The sequence below is a fragment of the Brienomyrus brachyistius genome, unplaced genomic scaffold (genome assembly GCF_023856365.1).
Source record: "Brienomyrus brachyistius isolate T26 unplaced genomic scaffold, BBRACH_0.4 scaffold35, whole genome shotgun sequence".
NCBI classification, from domain to species: domain Eukaryota; kingdom Metazoa; phylum Chordata; class Actinopteri; order Osteoglossiformes; family Mormyridae; genus Brienomyrus; species Brienomyrus brachyistius.
The window spans coordinates 3974349-3989630 of record NW_026042310.1 but is presented as its reverse complement, the minus strand read 5'-3'; the positions used below and the strand labels follow the sequence as shown (position 1 = coordinate 3989630).

General features: G+C 50.9%; 1 protein-coding gene across 4 annotated transcripts; it reads right to left on the bottom strand.

Moving 5' to 3' along the window:
• Positions 1 to 137: 137 nt before the first annotated feature.
• On the bottom strand, positions 138 to 14964 carry pld2 (phospholipase D2). 4 transcript variants are annotated; one of them, XM_048997857.1, is made up of 24 exons: positions 14366 to 14964; positions 11109 to 11262; positions 10601 to 10728; positions 9919 to 10061; positions 9723 to 9816; positions 9557 to 9622; positions 9396 to 9454; positions 8922 to 9167; positions 8646 to 8789; positions 8195 to 8278; positions 7694 to 7772; positions 7452 to 7562; positions 6981 to 7172; positions 6619 to 6802; positions 6076 to 6194; positions 5862 to 5975; positions 5356 to 5460; positions 4920 to 5008; positions 4383 to 4496; positions 4208 to 4257; positions 3862 to 3996; positions 3125 to 3278; positions 2907 to 3024; positions 138 to 2645 (listed from the first exon to the last, which is right to left on the bottom strand). In XM_048997857.1, exons 2-24 carry the CDS (start codon positions 11230 to 11232, stop codon positions 2421 to 2423), a joined length of 2877 nt encoding a protein of 958 aa, XP_048853814.1. In that variant the 5' UTR covers positions 11233 to 11262; positions 14366 to 14964; the 3' UTR covers positions 138 to 2420. The 4 variants fall into 4 exon arrangements, with proteins under 4 accessions (XP_048853814.1, XP_048853815.1, XP_048853816.1 ...); XM_048997858.1 differs by lacking the exon at positions 14366 to 14964 and adding an exon at positions 14221 to 14355; XM_048997859.1 differs by lacking the exon at positions 14366 to 14964 and adding an exon at positions 12744 to 13036.
• Positions 14965 to 15282: the final 318 nt, after the last annotated feature.

Below are 15282 nucleotides of genomic sequence, written 5' to 3'. Positions count from 1 at the left end.
TGGCGAACTTAATTGTGCGCTCGTCAGCTGCTATGTATGCTGTATTAACACAACAAACGCAGAGGAGGATTTTTTTTTTGGAAAGGAGTAAATAACAACGAGGGATATAATAAAAATACACAAATACACACAGTGGCGACAAGAGGAAATGTAAGTTTATTCGTTGCAGGAAATTAGAACCATAGATTAAAATATTTTTTACATTTTTAATTGTGTGCAACAAAGGACCGATTTACAAAGGACGTGTGAAAATACAATGAAAAGGCTGGTATTTGATAGCATGTCTGGTTGTATGATAGGCCAAGTATATCCAATAAGCAAATGCATAAAAAACATTTAGTATGCAGAAACGTTAATTCGGTAACATACAAATAATATAAACATGAGTAAAAACAATTAAAAAGTTATATTTTTATGTCGGTATAAAACCTTTACAAGTATTAAATGTTTTTATTAAAATTAGATAAAATATCGTGACATTCATTAATAAAGTACTGTAATTAATTGCACGCGTTTGGAACTGGGACCACCGCACGTCAATCTGGGTGCATCTCGATACTTATAGGGGAGTGCTTTTCAACCTTTTTGAACCGCGACCCAATCTTTACCATGCCAGCTAGGTCGTGATCATATAAAGCAGGGGTAGGGAACCTGATCCATGGAGAGCCGGTGTGCGTGCCGGTTTTTGGGATGACCTCAGTCAGCCAATAATAAAGCAGCGATTCTCAACTCCAGTCCTTGGAATCCACTGTTATTGGCTGATACACCGGCTTTCCATGGATCAGGTTCCCTACCCCTGATATAAAGCATAGGTTTAAATTACCGCTACTATTAGGCGCGCAGTGCGATCTGCAATTTACGCAAATCAATGCCTATCGCACAAATCTGATTGGATGTGCCAGTGAATATTAAATTAAGCATCCGCGATTTGGCTTCTTGGATTGGTAAAATGTTCACTTTTTTTGCGCTAAGCATTTGCAGACCCAAAACCAATTTATAAAGGTAAATTCTAGGGCTGGGGTGGAGCTTGCTGGTTTTAAAACGCTTGCAATTCCAACTCCGCCTCACAACCGTTTCAGAACTTGTCGCGGCCCATACGTTGAGAGTCGCTGGTATAGGGGAGAGACAAGACATTAAGCTCAGTACTGTAATATACACACAGTACTCTACAGGAAATAATATACATATAAAAGCACGGCACTTTATAATGAATACACCCGCTATTGTCCTACTACGTCCGCTTTCAGACGTCTCTCGATCAGTGCCGATTACTTACTATAGACCTCGGCTAAATGCATATATCCACAGCAGGAACTTCAGTTCAAATTTAAGTTTGTTGCTTTTTTTTTTTTTGTTGGTTGTTGTTACCGGCAGTTTAGTGTAGTGTAGTTAAAGAACCGGACTCGTGAACGAGGAACTATACCGGGTTTCCGGTACCGGCGGACACGGTCCTAGACCCGAATTGAGTGAGCTGTGAATTGCGGGCTGTAAGGATTCACATAGGACGCGTAGGTAACTTCATGTAAGAATGTCTTCTAAGTCGACAAATAAAGTAGCGCGTTAGCACTTGGAGGCAGTGATGTCAATCTGTCTCACAATAACATTACATACAACCCCCCCCCACACACACACACACACAATGGAGGATTCTGAGCCGTCAACAGGAGCGTTACATAATAATTCACTTGGTTGCCACGGTAACAGCAGCGGCAGGCACAGCGATTTCTTCGCAGGAGTCCCCTTGGTCCCTCGTGCCCTTTTAACTCCTCGCATCCCCTTCTCTCTGTCCCTATGGCTGACCCTCCTGCCCGGCACCCCGGCCTTTCCGTCCATCCCGTTCCCCATTTCTTCCCTGCACCCCCCCATCTGCTTTTAACGTCCGTCACCATAACAACCACGGATGTTCACACAGCAGGATGGAGGCAGGGCAGTGGCGCACGTCCTCTCCCACACCACAGAGATGGTAACAGCGCGTTAAAAACTCCCCCCCCCCCACCACCCCCATTGCTTTCAGTTACACCTCAACTGAAGATGAGCTACAGAGGAAGAAGAAAATCTGCCATGTTGCCCTTCCCTGGCTTCACTGCCCTCATTAGTGTCACGGCTCCTGTTTTACCTCCAAACCAGCAGTGTGGAGTGCAGTGCATTCTGGGCTGCAACGTGGTCGACTGCAATGGTGCGTGTGGACCGGAGCACTATCTGCATCCAGAACACCGCATGGCATCTTGCCCCGGAAACTCCTAGAGCTCAGAAGCTCTGAGAGGGCTGGGAATTAATGGGGGCTTCTCAACCCCCATGATAAAGAATGTGTGCAAAATATGGCAACTATAGAAATTGAGTGTCTTTTTTTTACGGTCAGTGGGTCTTTAACCAGTTACCCCAGGCTTGTGGCCTGGCTGACCCTGGGATTAGCCTCCCCGCTACGTCCACACCTCCATGGGCACGATGCGCTCCTTGCTGCTGAGTGGTGGGAGCAGGTTCTCCTCGCACAGGAAGTGGAGGGGATAGTGCACCAGCAGGCCGCGCACCGCTCCTAGCTGCTCCCGTGCCTTCTTGGGATCCGTATCGCACAGCCGCTCCGCTGGGCTCAGCTCCCGCAGGACGCGCAGGTTGGGGATGGAGTCGGAGGGGAGGCAGCGGAACACCTGCAGGCGCATGGTGGGGCAGTGGAGGGAATATAGAAGGTGAAGTATAGATGGGGGTGGGAGACAAAGAGGGTACAGAACTGTGACTGTGTCTGAAATGTGGTGTGCTCCGTCTGTCAACCATTGGTCAGCCTGTCTCTCTCAGCGTCTCTCCATTTGTTTCTCTCCGTCAGCTGCTTTTAACCTGTCTGTGTCTATCAGTCTCAGTCAGCCTGTCTCTCTGTCCACGATTGTGTCTTGGTGGAGGAATTTCTGACTCACCGTCTCATAAATACTGGCGTTCAATGCGGCAGTCTTGTTCCACACCTCCTGGAAGAAATCCTCACTGATCGGATCCTGGATGTCGATGCTGGGGTCGCCGTCGGCCCCCAGGAGAACCCTGGGGAAATGAGCAGGCAGGTGCCATGGGAGGGCATGAATATCGCGATGCTGGTGGAGATGGTAAGGTTCCTCCTATCCGCGTGTGCGCGACCTCTGACCTGAAGCATTCCTTGCGCAGGGCCAGAGTCAGGGGGCCCGCCTCGTAGTCACCCCCCCCCATGCGCGAAGGCACCCGCTCCCTGTCCTCCACCAGCACTGCTACCTCGCTGTCCCGGCTTCCTAGCATGCTGCGGTCGTTGATGTTGGCGGAGCCTTGGGAGGGGGAGGAGGGGCAGGAAGGCACCCATAATTATGACAATAAAGGGCAGGAAATGGGGAAGTATGGAGAGGGGGAGCAGGAAGTGGGAGATAAACAGGAGGAGAGCCCTGACTTAATCTTACCAAGTGTGTCTGTGAGCTTGACCCCACAGGTTTAAGCAGCGCATGGGCTCAGCGTTTTAGCTTAATTACAGTGTCATAATTCAGTGCGGAGATTGTAAAGGTGCCCAGCGTAAGGGCTGGACCCCACGCTGGGCGCAGCATGAGTCCCACATGGTGAAAGGTAATGAAAGACAACGAAGCACATTTTAAATTGGCTTAGCCAGACATTATTATTATTATTATTATTATTATTATTATTATTATTATTATTATATTGACATCACTAATATAAAGAGGTCATACAGTGTTCATCACTTAGTCACTCGTCATGGTTGTTTACATTGTAAAATCTGGCATTATTTATTGAGTGTTATCGCTATAGTTACGGTGTCACATGATATTTAATAATCGTGGCGGCCTTGTGTCATACTGTGGCATCACCGCCTGGGGGGAGGGGGGGGGGCAAATCGCTCACCGATGATGTAGCGGCGGTCGTCGGCGATCAGTGTCTTGCTGTGCACGTAGATGAGCTCGGTGACCAGCGACCCGGAGAGTTGGGCATGCGTGCGCAGACCACACAGTGAAATGTACTGGCACCACTGGTCCTGTACTGGGAGGGGAATAGCGTTCAGTCACTTAACACATGTGGGGGGGGATTTCTGGTATTCATCAAAATAGTAGGATAAATAATGTCACACACACACACACACACACACACACACACACACACACACACAGCCGGCACTGTTTGTAGGGGAAAATGTGAGCTAAAAGAGGGAATTAAGATGGTGGGGGGCGTCAGAGCTGAAGTTGTGACTTACTATGTTCCTTTAATCTGGCCAGGATGGAGAACTCCCCCCGACACATGGTCCTACATCACAGAGACGCAGAAAACCGTCAGCAGACAGATCGCAGTAAACCAATAAACCAGGCAGGATGTGTGTTACGGCCTGGACGGTGTCAGTCTGTCCGCTTGTTTTCTACCGAGTCACTGACCTGTACGTGAAATGCAGGATGGCCTGGATGGCATTGCCACCCCCAGCACTGATGTCCCCTTCGAATCCAGGCAGCAGAGGCACCAGCACATAGACCCGGTACGTTTTCTGTTCACTGGGTGGGGGGGAGAGAGAGAGAATAAGCAGAGACACCTGGGGGGCAACGAAAAGGTCACGTCTGACATAAGAACCACGTCAGACACAGGATATAACAGATGTAAGGAGGCAGACAAGAAAACGACAAACGTTCAACACCAAGTTTGTAATCTAGGATACCATCACAAAGTAAGACAGACCGACCGACTCAGACAGAGACTGGCAGACAGAGACTGGCAGACAGAGACTGGCAGACAGAGACTGGCAGACAGAGACTGGCAGACAGAGACTGGCCCAAAAAGCACGTCCAGGAAAAACATCCTCACAGCCAAGAGCTCAGACTCAAGATTGGAACCAGCTGCTCCAGCTATGCTGATAAATTCAGAGTAGATGCTACAGGAGAGCACCCCCTGCAGGCGGGTGGGCTCGCAGGCAGACGGACCTGTGGGCTCGCAGGATGCGTTTCACGATGGCGTCCCCGATACCATTGTGCACGTTCTTCCCATCCGCACCGCTGATGAAGAACTGATTCTACAGGCATATCGGGGAGGGGGGAGTGGAGCGTCAGAAATAAACTGAACATAAATACCGCATCAAGATGCCATTAATCTTTCCGCCCGTGCGCTCAGGGGTTACAAAAGATTCAAACCCAAAGTTCTGGTCACCCTAGAACTGTGTGTCAACCCAATCCACGGGGACCCCCAGAGGGTCCCCGCTATCGACCCCTCTGAGCTCGAGGCCAATCAGGAGCACCGAGTACCTGATGTATGTTGGGAATTGGGGGAGAGCAAAAAAAATGTGGACCGTCTGGGGGTCTCCATGGATTGGGTTGGGAAACCCTGCCCTAAAATGAAGGCTCCCTTCAAACAAACGCTTACCTCGATGTAGATGTAGTGCTCGCTGGTCTCGATCAGGTGCAGGTAGGCGTTGTGAATGGAGCTCTCGCACGTGCCGGCCGACCAGCGGTCCACGGAGCGCAGCACCTGGCAGGGCGGGCAGAGATGCCACAAGATGGTGCAGCCATTAAGGAACCAGGTGTGAAAATGGTCAAAATGTCACGGCGGGCAAACTCAATGCGAGCCAGGCTCTTCAAGTGAGCTGCATGTGTGGTGACCTGGACCCGTACAGCAGTCTGCATCCGGCCTCAGGCACCATCACTGTGAACAGCGTCATCTCGCAGACCGAAGCACTTCGGGCCTTGTTGTAATCATTCTATTCAGAGCGCGTCTGTGTGCCGCGCGTGTGCGGCTGCGATGGAAATTAATAGAGGTGCACCCATCCGATGTTCGAGATCAGTATCTGCACCGATGCAGACCTAAATCAGACGGATATCGGCCATAAACCACGCGAGGCTGTCTGTCTGCGTCTGTGCTGTCGGTGGTACCTGCACTGACGCCCTCCCGCAGCCCGGCACGCTGTACGGCAGCTCGTCCGCCGTGCTGTGGGATTTCGGTAGCAGACACGGATAGAAGTCATCCTTGTATTTGCTCTTGAAAATCTGCCAGGAGGCGGAGACTTAACGATTATTTGGGGGGGGGGGGGGTTGGGGTAGACGGACATGGGACACCAAAGAAACCGCTGGGGCCGCGACCTCAGACCTTGGTGAAGTTCCAGCGCTGGATGAAGTGGCGTGCCACGTCCCGGGCAGCCTTCCCATGCAGGGCGGCAGCGAAGTCGCGCCAGGGCATGCGTGGCACTTGGGAGCGGTCGACATTATCTGGGGGGGCGACCGATCCTCATACTCAGTACAAGAAAGTGCTCACAGCAAGAGAAGGAAGCTCTCCCAAATAGAACATTTTCTATAAAATTTATAGCAGAAGTATATGTTTGTACAGGAGCTGAAACAGCCCATGGAAAAAAAATAAAAATAAATAAATAGCATCGCGTAAAATTATGTGCAAACAGATTAGTCATGTTTGTTTTAAACCTTGTTTGCCTCTGAAACAGGTCTGAAACCTGCAAATTTCTCACAGGAAACAACCATTAATGATTGAGTCATTAATCCGATCAAGCATTTAGTTCAGTCCAATTTAAAGCAGACAGCTCTGCTGTGCAGTTTGCTGGCTGCCAGCCATGCACACGAACGCGCACACACACACACAAACACACACACACACACACACACATACACACACACACACCTTCAAAGGGCCGGTCCAGCTGCACCCAGTCTTTGGTGATGAAATTGCTATAGTCCTTCCCCAGCCACAGCTGGCTATTTTGCGACAAGTCCTCAGACTCAGTCGGTGCCGGTTTTGACTCGGACCTGCCAGGCAGTAGCTGGGAGGCTGACCCGTCTGGATCGTCGCCCACTGTGTCGCAAGCCTGGCAGGGGCAGGACCAAAAGGTCACGATGGAACTGGTACCAGCAAGTCCGTAAAACCCATCAACTTGCATCGACACAATCGTGGGACAATCGTCTACCCAGATGCTTTGTGGCGCTGGTAGCCCAGCCATATAAAAAGAGACCCATCACAGCGTGACAGCACAAGATCCATCTCACCTCTGATCCTGAAACGTGATTGGGCGTCTCTGTGACTGACAAGTCGGTCAGCCTATAGTGGCTGTTGTCCCACCTCCCGAAGGCCAGGTCAATTCCTCCGACGAATGCCACTGACTGGTCAATGATTACTACCTTCTCGTGGTGGGCCCAGAGCAAGACAATCACAGAAACATGATCGGGATGCCGCATGACCTGCGTGGTGGGGAGGAGGGGGGGGGAGAGTGTCAATTTGAATTTGAAGGGATCAAAAACAAACAATCATGTTTGGAGTGCTGGAGGTCAGGTATGGGCAGGGTGTTTCCCAGCCATGTTGGACTCCAAAATACCCAAAGCGGGTGGAGAATTAGCTCCAAATTAGCACGATGGCCTCTCGTCACGGAGAGCAATTCACCGAGGGGCATGAACTCCTTAGCACAGCCCGGTGAAGGAAGTTGGCATAATGAAGCAGTGCATTGTGGGTGTCCGTCCCACCTTGATGTTGGGGTGCATGTTCATCAGTGTTCTCTTGCTGTAGTCGCTGTTGATGCCCAGCGCCAGCTCCACCTCCTTGTACAGCAACACGCACACCTTCACACCTTGCTCCTGCAGGGGGCGCCAGAGAGATGGGGAGGGGGAAACAGCCTTAGAGTACTAAAAGGAGGCAGTGGGACGCAGAGAAAGGGTGGGGGGAAAAAATGGAGGGGTTCACTCATGAAAGAGCCGGGGGGCCTCACCGCCTTCCGCTTCAGGATGCAGTCGAGACGCCAGTAGTTGTCCGTAGCTGGTCGCTTTAAGTGAACTTCAGGGCTCAGCCTAGGGCAAGGCAACCCGCAGAGAAAGAGAGGAGCAAGTACAGAGGTTTGTGCGAGCTGGGTCCTCCGTTAGAGGAAAAGAAGAATCTGCTTGCCGTGGGGTGTGTCAGCGAGAGCGTGTGGCGGCGAGAGCGTGCGGCGGCGAGAGCGTGCGGCGGCGAGAGCGTGCGGCGGCGAGAGCGTGCGGCGGCGAGAGCGTGCGGCGGCGAGAGCGTGCGGCGGCGAGAGCGTGCGGCGGCGAGAGCGTGCGGCGGCGAGAGCGTGCGGCGGCGAGAGCGTGCGGCGGCGAGAGCGTGCGGCGGCGAGAGCGTGCGGCGGCGAGAGCGTGCGGCGGCGAGAGCGTGTGGCGGCGAGAGCGTGTGGCAGTCAGCACCAGCGATCAGTCCAGCAGCGGCAGCACGCGGCTCACGAGCTCCGACTCACCACCAGTCAGTGATGAAGATCTCCTGCTTGGCCTGTTCCAACGCGTCAGCCAGGTCTGAAAAGTAGCCAGAGCCGTTCACATACCTGCAGGTGCCAAGGAGCCAGGTTACAAATGGCCGTCCGGCCCTCCAACGGCTGACCGGCTCACTAAAGGCCGTCCGGCCCTCCAACGGCTGACCGGACTTGCCGGTCAGCACCTGCACTGTTCACCAGCGTGAGGAGAAGCACAGTCCCTTCTAAAGAGACCAGAAAATTTGGTCCATGCCATTTTTTCCAATTGTTTTACTATTCAAAATAATACAAATCACAAATCCTGTGATGTGGAATATGGGAAAAAGAATCACCGATTAATTTCTGTCAGTTATTTCGCAGAAAACTATGGCACTGTTGTATGCTTCTACATTCCTGATTCCACCCACCAGCCTCACCCACCCCAGGATCCTCCACTCACCACTTAGTGAGGGTGTCCTCACGGGAGGGGGCAAAGCCCCCGAAACGATGCACCTGCAGGAAGTCGCAGGGTTCAGACAGCTGGCGGATCTGGTGACTCCACCACTGGGCTTGACGGTAGCTGCTGCACTTAATGATCAGTGTTCTGGGGGGGGGGGGGATGATGGGCGGGGGTCATACAGGAAATGATCACTAAGAGAAAGACAGGAAATCATGAACGAAAGCACATGGGAGCTGAAACGCCGTCGTCGCTGCCCCCCCCCCCCGACCATCTTACCGGGCGTAGTTCTTGATGCAGACGCCGTGCTCGGTGTCTGTGTAGCATCGGCCCACCAGCACCTCCAACTCGGGGTCGAAGAGCAGCACGAAGGAGATCACCTCGGCGTCCGGGGTCATGTACATCAGGAAGGAGTCCTTCACAACCAGCCACCGTCGCGACCAGCGGAAGCAGAACTGGTGATGGCCGAAGCAGTTCAGGCCCAGGATGCGGTGACCCCCCGAACGCTTCAGGACGAAGCCCTCCCTGTCAGGGAAGGGGCGGGACCAACATCCGCTGTCAATCACTGTGTTTTAGCCAATTGGGAGCGAGTGTAACCATGAACAGGAAGTGGGCTGAGCCAGGAGTGGGAGGGGTATCCCACGGATGGATAAAGATCTGGGACAAGCCCGGTACTCGTAAATACTCGTAAAATAAGATCCTAGACGTGCACACTGCGCGCACACACACACACGGCAGGAGTGTGAGACTTACAGCCCTTTAGGTCCCAGATCTTTGATGAAGGAAAGAGGACCAACATCCAGGAACTCCAGCTAGAAGGAGAACAGAAATCAGATGGGGAGGCAGTGTGCAGTGCATGTGTATATGTACATGCGCAGTGAGTGTGCATGTGTGCAGTGTGCCCGCCGCCTCACCATTCGGTGGTAGTTCCTGTAGAAGCTGTGCTCCAGCAGCCCATTCAGATACTCCTCCAGGTGTTTCTGCAATGACGGGACAGGACAGTTTTTGAGACACGGAGTCAATTATCGGAGAGAACGCAAGCATGAGAGCGTGTGGGCGTCGCTCCACAAGGGGGCATACCGGCTTGCTGGACGCCCTCCTGCCTCTTTCATTGTTATGCAAAGATGGCATCTCCTCCGGTAGGGCGCCAAGTTCCTGCCTCTGGGTAGCAAACCTGGGGCAGAGGAAGCACAGGAGATGGGATATGAGAGAGAGAGAGAGAGAGAGAGAGAGAGAGAGGAGGAGGAGGAGGGGATCACAGATGGAGGTGTCCGACCTTCCCAGGGGGAGTAAGCTGATCATCATCTTGTGCTTGTAAAGGTCGCGGTGCAGGTCTTGGAAGTGCCGGTACTTTCGCTTGATAATCCAGCTGAAGTCGCCGTGCGCAAGGTGGACAGTGTACAGTGTGGACACACGCACCTGGGGGAGGGTGGGTAGGGGGGGGGCGTTACTGCAAACTGCGTCTCACGCTCTTAAAAACAAGAGCATCGGAAACGCAAGAGGGCACAAGGTCATTCCGCCAGACTTTTATTAATGAAAATCTGATTCATACGATTCTGACCGGTGATGACTCAGGCACATTTGCTGCATTTCCAGTATTGGGACAGTCTATGTCTAAACCGCGACGCTGCTCGGTCCGGGGCCACGGGGCCGCTGACCGGGGAAAGCAGAACTGCCATTTCAAATTAACTAATGCAGTTCACAGTCCCTCCTAGACTGAAAGATCCATTAAAAAAAGACACGGATGAAGCCCAAAAAGGAACATATTCCATACTGCGCTCTGATTGGCTGACTTGTGCTCACTCCTTGATAGTTGTTTGGCTTTTGCTACTTCCCCTATTAAATGTACAAGAACGCATTTTATATGCATAACTACTAATAATCCATTATGAAACAGTGAGTTTGCGTGCGCGCGCGCACACACACACACACACACACACGATATGACCCAGCCTGACCTTGGATTGTGTGGTGTACCTCTCGGTGACGTCCACCTTGCAGGTCACCGGGATCCCCCGCAGAAACAGCGCCACCCCGGCCTCATGGATGGCACGAAGACGGTGGACTAGGATGAAAGAGCGCACTTCTGCGGAACACACACACACACACACACACACACACACACACACACACACACACACACACACACACACACACACACACACACACACACACACACGCGTCACCGTGGCACACACAAGGCTGCACCGACTCGGCTCCATCAGGCAAACAGCAATAATGCTCAACGTTCTTAAGAGGCTTGAAAGCTCACAGCATGTGGCTCGGCCCCGGGTCGCCACTCACCAATAGGTTCACACTCCCCTTCCTGTTACTTGGCCGGTTCTGATTGGGTTAATTTAAACCAGCCACCGATTGTCAGTGCCAGTAAATCCCGCCCACGATGGGGGTTCTCTCACTGCAATACACTGCGACCCAGTTGCCTCCGTGAGAAATCCGTATCCTTACCGCCGTGCTGCATCAAGGAGTCCATCTCATCTTGGGTCAGGGGGCTGTCGTCCTGAGAGTAGAACCTCTTCATCAGCCCGTGGGCATGCGATGCCTCCACTACGGGCTCCTCCACGTTAGCCATGGCGTTGGACCTACTCTGCTCTCTGTCACTCTGCAGGGGACAAGGGACACAAATGTAGCTGAAGGCGGGAGCTGAATTCCTTCCGGGTCGGACCCGCCACGTTGGCGGCCATGGTTAGTTTAGGTCGACGCACAGCGAGTCCCACAGGACTGTAAACGCTGCACTTTGCCTGCTTTTATTTCATGCAAATCACAAGCTTTTATGATGATTGCTAAATGCTGTCGCGCTCCGGATGGGACAGCGGGGATGACTGCCATTGGTGTCAGAAAAATGGGCGGGGTCCGGAAAGAGCCAATCAAGATGTAAACCATGTGACTACACGAGAATTCAGCTCACAGAGGAGAATGATGACAAACCTCAGTAAACGCAGGGGGAGGGGAACACAGACACACACGAGTCACGAGTTTATAAATACACACGCATAAACAAACCTGCGGCACATAAAGCATCATTCCACAGTTCCACAGGCTGCACATTTCTTTATTCAAACACACCTACTAAACCTGGTAATTAGCTGGTTAAGGGCATGTTTGAGCAGGGATATATATGCAAGCTGTGTTGGATTCTGGCCCTTCAGCACCGGAACTGGGGAACCTTAATGTAAAGTAATATGTCATTTAAACTCCATTAACCAAATGCTTCAAAAATAATTATACGTCTGTGATTTTTTATATAGAAACAAGGACTGACAGCCTAAACAATCCTATATTCAGGTAAAAGAAAGAGGACATGTAGACACTAACCAGCTATGCAATCAAATGATTTAAAAATTAACTTATGAACTGAAATTAACACGACAAACTGTAACTCAGCACTTATGCTAGTTTTAAAAACTGAGCTGCATTTTAGGGCACCTGACAAGCGACTCCTAAAGGTCCGGTTCATGCATGAATAACCGCTTATTACGTCCTGTGTTCCAGTCGCTGCCTGTCTCTCATGTCCTGTGCCACAATATCTCTTTCACCGTCTCACTCCGTCTGTCTGACAAACACACTGTCATGATCGCTGTCAGATCAATGCTCTGTGGGTTAAAGGTGAGCTTCTTGAAAAGGCACACCCATACGGCTTGCACAACTTATTCTGTAGGAGCGTTCTTACAAAATAAATCACCACACAGATAACAAAGCACGAATACCAAACCTCTGGAACTATTTTACTTTTCAGAAAGTAAATATCCAAAGTTTTATTCCTATTTTCAATGCCCTTATGGAGAAAATTCTCCCAAAACAATCCGGAGATCCCTTACTCTTCTGTAACACGGCAAGGACAAAAATATGGCATGCATGGTTTGGTTATTGCAAAAGCCATAAACCAAACAATCCTGGGAAAATGTGTACAAGTTCAACAGGTCAGGCAAGTCTCACAAGCCGCAAAAACAGGGCACGGCACAGAAAGGCAGGGCCACCCACATCGAACCTTTTCCAAAGTCGCACAGCAACAGGAGACAGACACCGGCATATCTCACACCTGTCAAAAGGCAAATAGGTCCGATACGTAATGTGATTACTTGCGAATCGTTTTACGGCCTGTTCAACTGCTGTTTCGGGGTGGGTTACACATCTGGGAAATCTTGCCGTGTACGCCTTTTCTCATTGTGCAACTTCTGCATCGTTATTACTGGAAGCAATGACTATAAAATAAAATTGCCGTAATCAGTAAAGAAGACGCTTGAGGCGGCCCGACGGAAAAAAAAAAAAAGTCAGACACCGAGCTGACAAGTACCATGGCCGAAAAACCCTAAACGCACACACTCGTTTTCGGGCGGGGAAAGGCGCCGGTCGGCGCGCTCACCAAGGGTGACGGATTTCGCCGGCAACCTTTTAAAGGCTCTGCCACGTGCGTGAGCGGGCCCTGGCTGCTGATTGGCCACCTTTCGCGCTGCCAAGGCAACCAGCGCTTAGAATGGACACGTACCTGACTACGGGAGCCGGCTCGGGTTATACCGGTCCTTTGTGCCGCCAGATTCCGGTGTCAGACCCGGCTTCCCCGGGTCTCTCTTTCCTTTCCACCACACGCATCGCCACAGAAACACACATATCCTCCCAGGCTATCTGATACTTGCTCGAATGGGATGTCATTCAACATTAATAATTAAGGTTATTTCTAAGTCACTCACGACATTTCTATCAAACTATGCTTTAGATATAGTAGGTGCCTCATTTTAATATCTTTTTCTAAATTATCAACTCACAGGCAGAATGATGCACCTATGCAAAACAAAGAAATCCAACCAAATTAACGTCATATGACCTGAACCCAACCAAGACGTTGCCCTACAGCGATACACAAATATATTATACTCTTAAATGGAGGAGTTTGTACAAGTGATTCTTCACTGAACAAATCCATTTATTATGTAACCCAAATTATAATAGCAGCAATACGGACATTTTACTAGTACCGGTACAATTTTACATTCATTTAAATACTATCCATATAACAATATAAAGAGAAGTAGCCTAGATGGAAAATAGTGTTTAATCACTGTCTACTGCAATGTAGCTTCAACATCTGACTCATCTGTTTCATATGAGTCTGGTTGTTATATTTGGGGATGTTCGAGGCCAGTGACTTGCAGCTGGAAATATTTCTGCGCCTCTGACCGAACCGAACCGGACCAAAACAAGCCATGATTGTTCCCAGAAAAGAGAATCCCTGTTCAATCCGGCGCTTGCCCTCCTCTCCCGGGACAGCCCCAGCTCGCCACGGCCATCCTCTCCCCACACCGCGGATGAATGCCGCTGGCGGCTATCAAGACAGACGAGCACGAGAAGTGCAACATCCTTTTTAATCACATCTATGCTTTACTCTTCAAAACGTTTTGCGCATCTTAACCCCTCAACGAAGGCAGGCTGTTGCCATAATTTGGTAAGCTGGGAGGTTCCCACCATGAGACACCTACGTGCTCAAGGGAACACGAACCAGGGATGCCTGCCAGTTCGACCAGAAAGTTTCAGCGCATTAATTTCTTCATATTCATGTACTTACTTTTCCGATAAGCTTCGCCGGCTGCCTAGTTAAGTGTCACTAATACGAACTTCGCGTGTGGATATCTCTCGTTTTCCATTCGTTTTTTCGGCCCATTTTAATTATTCCGCACCCAAAGTTTCACAGGGAAAAATGTGTGTCTTACCGTATTTCTGCGAAAAGCTCCTCCTCGTGCAAAAAGAACAGCACGAAACCCCGTGTTTTCCCCACGAAACGCGGGAGGTGCACTGAGGTTTCACGAGCTGCGGAGGGAAAACCGAGCCGATCTTGTATCCTTTGTGATGACTCCTGCGGCTCAGTTATGATTTCAGAGTCGCCTGTCGCATCTTTACGGGGAAATAAAGGAACAGGCGGCAGACCCTACTAGCATTTAGCGGCAGGATTCACTGGATTTAGGCAGGATTCACGTGACGGTCAGTCGCAACAGAGGTCCCATCCCTACGGTGTGCTTCCTCCTGACTACATTTCACTCGCATGCGAAGTATGACTACAAAGCCACTGCCTGGACCTGACCAGAATAGATATAATTCGCCCACTTATGGGTTGCAAAACAGAGATGGAAATAACAGCCGATAAGGGCTTTGAACAGTAGTTTTGCTCATGTAGGTGGCGAGTAGGTGGAGAAGGCACAAGTTTGCCTTTGGGTGTGGTCTCCTGAAGTTCGCCGCTCCCGAACGCCCCCCACTTACTGCCCATTTCACCACACCCAGCGTAGCTTCCTCGCCGTGCCCGCATCTAAAATGATCTAAGGTGAACTTTTCCATTGGTCGAAATATCGGCTGCGCCTGACAGACTGGCAGGGAATCCAGCCAATCATAAGTCCGGGTAAGCTAAAGGGTGGGACCACTAGGGAGGGCCTGTCCCGACAACACCTAGCAGGCAAACTTGGTAACGCATGAAAGCTTGTCCTTGGGCTCATGGTGAAGTGCTCTCCAACCCGCATTAGACCAATCATGCAAACAGACATCGTCTACGGACCATGCAAAGAGCAGTGCCAGCTGGCAGTTAAAAGTACTCCCTCACCAAACTTCAATTTCCTGCAATTGATTTCCCGGATTTCCT